The sequence below is a fragment of the Zingiber officinale genome, chromosome 6B (genome assembly GCF_018446385.1).
Source record: "Zingiber officinale cultivar Zhangliang chromosome 6B, Zo_v1.1, whole genome shotgun sequence".
Classification (NCBI taxonomy): Eukaryota; Viridiplantae; Streptophyta; class Magnoliopsida; order Zingiberales; family Zingiberaceae; genus Zingiber; species Zingiber officinale.
Genome location: NC_055996.1, coordinates 137,194,927 through 137,202,610, shown reverse-complemented (window position 1 = coordinate 137,202,610; position 7,684 = coordinate 137,194,927). Strand labels below are relative to the sequence as shown.

Sequence of the window (7,684 nt, the reverse complement as noted above, 5' to 3'; positions counted from 1 at the left end):
TTTAAAAAGATTTTTAAAATATTTTTTAAAGAATTTTTAAAAAGATTTTAAAAGAATTATTAAAATGTTTTTAAAATAATTTCTAAAAGTTTTTTTAAAAAAATAATATATTGCTAATTTAATTAAGATTTTAGATTTAATTAACATTATTAAACCAAACAATTTAATTTTCTATTATTCCATTCCTTTCGAAACCCTAAATCCCACTACACTATTTAAACCCCCCTCTTCTAACCCTACCAATCCTAATGGATCCCGTTCGCAGCCTCCGCTCTGCCGTGGCCTACGCAGTCTCCGCCGCGGAACACGCAGCCGCCGCCGCGGCCGTCTACGCAGCTGAGCGCCCTGGCGGCGACCTAGTTGTCGTCGCGGCCTTGGCAAACGCCGCGGCCGCCTACGGAGTCGCCTGACCGCTTCGGCCGAGACCCAGCTGCCGCTGCCGCCGAGGCCTACAAAGCTGGCACCGCGGCCTACCAAGCTGCCGCACATGTGAAGCCCCCGTCGATGGGGACTGGGGTCGTCAATGGGGACGGCGACTTCACATGTCGCGGCAGCTTTATAGGCCGCCTTGGCGGCCTATGAAGCTGACCGCTTCGGCCGAGACCCAGCTTCCGCTGCCGCTGCCGCCGAGGCCTACAAAGCTGGCACCGCGGCCTACCAAGCTACCGCCGTGGCCTATAAAGCTGCCGCCACCTGTGAAGCCTCCGTCCCTGTCCCCGTTGACGACCCCAGTGTGAAGTTGTTTCTTTAAGTTTTATCTTTTGTCATGTACTAAATTGCTTACTAGCTGTCAAATGCTCAAGCTTAACTGATCGATAATTTTACTTCTTTTTTTTTTTTTGTTTTCTTGCAGATATGTTTGAATGAATATTCACTGTGCTTTTTTGAAATTCTAAAGCATGCACCTCTAATAAATATGGTTGAAGTTTATTGAGTATTTCTCTGGGTTGAAGATGTATGGTTCTTGTGGGAGTTTTGTCTAGAAGGTAGCTAGCTGTCTAGAGCAGGAATAATATTAGTAAATAATAGTAAACACACCATATGAATGGACCCTTAGTAAATACTAAAATGATGGACAGTTCAGTGGGAAGCACAAAGATCATGGATAGGTCATTAGAAGGAAGTGTGTCTTCTGATGTATCGGGAGAAGGTACAAATGGAATAAACAGATTAACAAAAAGAATTAGTGGGGTTAAACTTTTGTCTTCTACTGATGTATCAATAAACAATAGTGGGGTTAAACCATCTCAGATGCATGATAGTCATTCAAAGGAGTTACATGTCACAGAATATAATGAATTATATATGAAGAATCAGTCATCTTTGAGCACTACAAGGCTTAAGGATCTTGAGAAAGGAAATGCACAGTTCCTTCTATATTTTCTGGAAAATAAACAGTCTGATGATCCATCATTTTTCTATGCAGTACAAATTGATGAAAAGGAACGTTTGACCAAATTCTTCTGGGTAGATGGACGGTCTAAAAATGATTTTGCCTACTTTCGGGATGCAGTCTTGTTTGACAACCTATCGGACAAGCAGGTATGAACATATCTTTTGCAACATTTGTTGGTGTGAATCGTTATAAGAAAATTGTTATATTTGTGAATGCATTACTTCTGGATGAGTCTGTAGGATTCTTCGTTTGGCTATTTAATACTTTTGTGAGAAGGAACTCATTGAAGATTATGAATCTAGGCAAACTAAATCTGCTTTATTGGTTGATAACCAGTTCTAGCTGAAGCAACAGAATCATATATGAGGAAAATCTATGTAGATTTTGAATACGAATATAAGAGCCAACTTACTTTCAGAATCACATGGGTGTCTTGTGTATGCATGCATTGAAGGTTCTTAATAATAATAACAACCTCCTCAGTATATTTTGAGGAGATGGACCAAGTATGCCAAAGACTCATCAGTGTATAGTGGACCACCATCAGTAGAGGACTCCAGTGCTCAAGGTTCATTGACGTTGAGATATAGTCACATATGTCACAAGGCTTTTTCTATTGTAGTAAAAAGTGCTCTTTCCAAATATGCCCTTGAGATCCTTGAACATGAACTCGACAAATTCATTGTAGAATTGGAAAAATATTTTACATGGTGTTCCTTGGACCAAACAATCACAAAATATGAACATGGTTGGTTATGGGCAGCAGAACACATTAGCGACAAGTGGTATTTGTTTTGATGGTTTTTAGTTTTCTGCTAGATGACAGTAGATTCAAACGTCTGCTGAAATCCTATATGTGGTCCACCTGCAACTTGATGCTTACCTTTGTCTTACTAAACTCATGGTGTGAATTGTTACTCTTGTGCATGCAGAAACTTTTCGAATAATTATTTCTCTAATAATTGAAAATTGATGTTTTAATTTGAATAGCTTTATATGTATACAAGAACAAGTCCTGAGTCCTTTCATATTTTAAAGCATGCTAATCGTATGCTTTTGGTTGACATTTGCACCTTGCAACACTAGAGTAGAAGTGCTGTCAATTAATATATGGAAGCATGAGAACTTCAATTTTCTTCCTCTACATCATCATATTGACATCACTGAATGAACATGATACAGGAGCAAATTTAATATTGTAAAATAATTTTATTATTTTCTATTGTTATTTGTATAAACTGGTCCTTGTTGTTGTAATATTTAAAAAAAAACAAATGTTGGTGTCTGTTTTTTTTTTGAAAAAGTTTGTAGCCTAATGGGCAATCTTTGAGAATTCTTCAAATGGTGCTTTGCCTGAAGGGAATGAGCTTTGACAATTGTTAGTTTACCACATTTATACCTGTTGTTGATTTATGTCGTCTTATGTTCTTGTTACTACAATTTTTCTAGAGCATTTATAGCTCTTATTTTCTCCTATTCTATTCTAATTTGCCTCCACTGTCATCTATGGTCGACAATGTATTCCATCTAAGCCGCACTGATTTACTTGCATTTTTTTGTCTGATATTACCTCAATAAAGTATTTGTATAGAATTTCCTTTTATGATTTGATATAAGTTGATAGATTTATTTAAATTACTTGTGGTAAATTAGAAATTTTTTATTTATCGCCAAGTTTAGTGTTATTTTTAGAAAAAAAACTTTTAACCTTGCCTTGTTTAAGGAGATTCCATTTTGTGTTATTTTATGTCTTAGCCTAATAAAATTTTGTTTTCTGTTTCTTTTTTTGTTCATCCCGGTGTTGTATCATTTTGTGTATTACTCTTGTAATCTTCTGCTTGTATTTTGTTTGTTGGTTCATTGTTGTGTTTAAGATTCAGTTTTACGGATTTGGTACCAATTTAAAGTTTCATGGATTGTGATCAATATGATGTAATTTGTTTACTCCCTGGCTGAGCTGAGTTTCAGTGGATTGTATTAGAAGATGGCATCCTGGTAATGGTAAGTAGTTACCAATTGATCTTTCAATAGTTTGAGAATTTATTTTACTATTTTTGCTTAGAAGAAATTCATCAAATAACTGAAATTCTTACTTTTTCCATTTTCTGCAAACCTGATATCTTGTGAGCATTGAAAATGTAAACATCATATTTTTCATGGTTGATCTTTCTTTTCTCTTTGAGGAATAGCAATTTTCATAATCATTATGAGGTAGACCATTCAACAACTATTGTTATTTAAAATAAAAGTTATTATTTATCAACTGGTGATGATTGTTGAACTATGTCTTAGTTATCTGTAGCTCGATACTGACAGAGTGACGACAACATTTACAAGTTGAGGATTGTATCAAGTTCTCATATATCTAATTTGGTTCGCAAATCCACTTATTAAGAGAGGTAGCATTTTGGTTCAAGTGAGCATGAATTATTATTTTGTTGGATTATAATTAAGTTATTGTCGGCTCTAAGGCTCTTCTTTTTGTTCAAAAAGATATGATTTGATTATTACCGTAGTTGACCATCCGAGGCAAACTGAATTTCGTTAAAGGAAGAAATAGTAATAAATAACAACATGAACTTGAATTTGACAAACTCAACAAGAAAAAGCATAGAGAGGAAATTATAACTGAATTTTAAAACATTCCTAGCTATTAGCAATACAGATACCTAAGAGTAAAATTTAATTAATTTGCTACATGGAAATTAAGATTTCTATAACAATGTACTTAAATTAGGAATTTTATTGATCAATGCTATTAAACTCTTTATAGCTACCTGGGTTCATGGCGTCAGCCAACTTTCCAAGGCTTTAAGCCCAGTTAGATAGCAGAAACTAATCCAATGACTATAAAGGTAACGTATGCACTGTGAATTCGAAGGAACCAAACCATCTCAGAGATGAGTAATTGAAATCATCAAAAGGAAAAAGCATGGCCTAGATCAAGTAGCTCAACGCGTCTTTCACAGTTTGTTCCCAAATTGTATAAAGAAAGATAAATTACAGGGTTAGTTTATATCTGATTGTCAAATAATGAAGGGATTTTTTTCTTCCGAGTATGTGTCTGTTGGAAATTGTTTTTTACTTCATTTTAACATGTGCCACTCTTTAACCAATTGAGTATCCCATGGGGATAATCAAATAATAATTCGTGTTTGAGTTCTCATCCAACTAATCTAGCTATTTTGAATTGGTTTTGGTTTGGTTTAGTTTGGTTAGTAATTGAAAGGCAGTTTTTTTGGAGCCGCTTGAGTCCTAACTTAAGTTGAGATGTTGTGCTAATAGTTGTTGTGCTAGATAAGCCCATTAAAAAAATAATAGTAAATAGCCGGATCAGATAACAATAAATCTGGCGTGCTGAAAAAAAAAAATCTACATCATAGCTAAGAATCACCATAGCCCCGGGGATTTAACATCAATGCTATACGGTAAAATAACGACCTCAAATTAATGATTTATTATGATAAGGTCAAAAAGCTTTTATTTATATTAAAAATGCATAAAACGGTAAATTGAATCATCCATTTAAAAGGGTAGATATGGTTGGAGCCACGTCCTCTAGTCCAAGATCTTTTATATCAGGGAGGTCCTGTAAATTGTAAATTTATTAGTGAGATAAGTTGAATCCATCTATTCAAGTGGGAGATGCGTGTAATGAATAGGACCGTACCCCAAACCCAATCTGCCTACTGGCCTACTGCCAAGCATGTAGTTGGTAGCTTTACAGCTGTGAGTTGGAGGAGCGCATTTCAAATTACGTTTCTTTTGCTGTCTTAAAACATTGTCAACCATCACTTCTATCCACTACCAATCCATGTCATAACGCAATCAAAAAATACTCAAAAATTTCTCCCACAATAAAATCAAGGAATAAGAAATCCCATCGACCTTTTTAGTACTGTTTAGTACTGTTAGATATGATGAACTCTCATAAAAAGATTTAGCACTTTTAATAGCTGTCCAAGAGGCTAAATATGTACAACAGTCAAACGAAAAATCTTCAAGGATCATCCTCTGAGATTGCACTTGCTCTGGACCTTCGGAAGGGTAAAGCTCCGATAACTGGTGATTCCCTTGAACGGACAAGCATGCCCTTCTTGAAAGAAATTTTGGAGGATAAGTTGCCAAGTCACTTTCGTCCATTGGCTATTGCAGATAGGACGGACTACCCCGACGAGCATCTTCTTAAATTCGAAAACGCGACTATCCTCCATTATCCTCCATCAATATACAGATGGAGTTAAGTGTCGAGTGTTTTTCACCACCCTCTCTGCTTAGTGCATAAGTGGTTCAATTGGCTCCCAGCCGATTTTATATGTTGCTTCATGGATTTTGGTAAGGCGTTTCTCCGTCATTTTGCTATCAACCACCATTATTACAAGACAACCTTTAATTTGTTCTCACTCAAGTAAGGACTCCAAGGAGTCATTAAGGGCTTATATTAAGAGATTTAATCAAATGATCATGGATGTTCCCTCGGCCACCCCAGTGATATTGGTGAGTTCCTTCTCCTGATGGCTCATCGATGATGCTTTTTCGATCCCTCATCAAGAAGCTTCCGGATGACTTCGATCATCTGCTCGAACGAGCCATGAAATACATCAATGTAGAGGAGGTTCAGTCCGTTCGGAAGAAGGAGGTTGCTCCTCCTGCACCCGAGCGCCGAGCTCCTCCTCTCACATTGCCACCTAAGGGACCCTGACCGGGACCTCAGATGCATCATCATGAGCAAAGGCATCTTATTGTCCAACATGTGGAGGTTGATTGGACATAATTCCCTGAGCCCCGCGATAAAGTCTTATGTTATGTACTTATCATCGGCCGAGAAGGCACAACACGAAGGACTACTATGATCAGTATAATTAGGAAATGTGTTGATAGACCAATTAGAGGTTTCAACAGCGCTCCTGATCCCCCAACCATCAACACCAGCAGTAATCGGTCGGACCTCATAGGCAAAGCCCTCCAAGGGCCAATCGGAACCAACAACAGCCTCAATTGAGAAATGACCGAGCATCAGCTCGGGCTCCTACAGAACAACCTTGACTGGCTACTCGGGAAGAAGAAAATCATAACAATGTTGCTCGAGGTAATATTGGTCTGATAGCAGGTGGCCTGACTTATGGTGATTCCAATCGGGCCAGGAAGTCGAATGCTCGCTGACTGGAGATCCGCGCAATCGAATGTAGCCAAGAAAAAGCATTAGGACCCGAGATCAATTTTGGTCCCAGAGATTTGGAGGGGGTGGAAATACCCCATGATAATGCTCTAATTATTAAAGTCGTGATAGTTAATTATAACATTCATTGTACCTTTGTTGATATTAGGGCTGCAAACGAATCGAGCCGGCTCGTGAACTTTTCGAGCCGGCTCGAAAAATATTCGATTTGTATTCGAATTTATCGAATTCGAGCCGAACTCGAACAGATTCGAACTTTTTTTCGAGCCGAACTCGAGTCCAAATTATATTATTCAAGTCGTTCGCGAGCTGCTCGCGAGCCTTAATATTTATTAATATAAGTTAAATATATATTAAATAAATAAATTTCGAGCCTTTCGAACCTCTTTTCGAGTAATAATTTGAATAGTTCGCGAATATGTTCGAATATTTCGAGCCGAACTCGAAATCGAGCCCTAATTCGAACCGAACTCGAACCAAACATTTTAAATTTTTCGAACTTCGAATCGAGCTCGAACTCGAATATACCTATTTCGACCCGAATTCGAGCCTTTCATTTTTCTATATATTCGGCTCAATTCGATTCGTTTGCACCCCTAGTTGATATAGGAGGTTCGGCGAACATCATCTTTAATAAGGCATTTGAGCAACTACAAATTAATAAAAACAAGCTCCAGCTAATGACAACATCACTGTATGGCTTCATCGGTAATGAGGTAAATCCGATCGGACAAATCCGATTAGTTATCTCTCTTAGGGAGGAGCCCCTAATAAGGACTCACCGGTCTAATTTCATTATAATAGACCCCCCTTTTGCCTATAATGTAATTCTCGACCGATTAACGTTAAATGATTTCTAAATCGTCGTCTCTATTGGTGTAATTTGCACTAACGGTTTAACTTAGGTTTTGATAAATGACAAATGAGTTAGATTAGATGTTTTTTGTGATCTAATGCATTTACCAAGCGTGCAGGGATTGCTGGATGCATATCAAAGTTATCATCAAGTCCCTCTTGCTAAAGAAGATCAAGAAAATGTTAGTTTTATCACTGTTGAAGGGACATATTGCTATATATTATGTCGTTTGAACTAAAAAAATATAGGAGCA

At 37.4% G+C, this 7,684-nt stretch overlaps 1 protein-coding gene across 2 annotated transcripts; it reads left to right on the top strand.

Annotated features, from left to right (window-relative positions):
* Positions 1-219: 219 nt before the first annotated feature.
* Positions 220-2,754, top strand: LOC121989832 (protein FAR-RED ELONGATED HYPOCOTYL 3-like). 2 transcript variants are annotated; one of them, XM_042544113.1, is made up of 2 exons: positions 220-1,542; positions 2,488-2,754. In XM_042544113.1, the coding sequence occupies exons 1-2, from the start codon at positions 1,042-1,044 to the stop codon at positions 2,596-2,598; spliced, it is 612 nt and encodes a 203-aa protein (XP_042400047.1). In that variant the 5' UTR covers positions 220-1,041; the 3' UTR covers positions 2,599-2,754. The 2 variants fall into 2 exon arrangements, with proteins under 2 accessions (XP_042400047.1, XP_042400048.1); XM_042544114.1 differs by having other exon boundaries at positions 221-1,542; positions 2,483-2,754.
* The last annotated feature ends 4,930 nt before the right edge of the window (positions 2,755-7,684 follow it).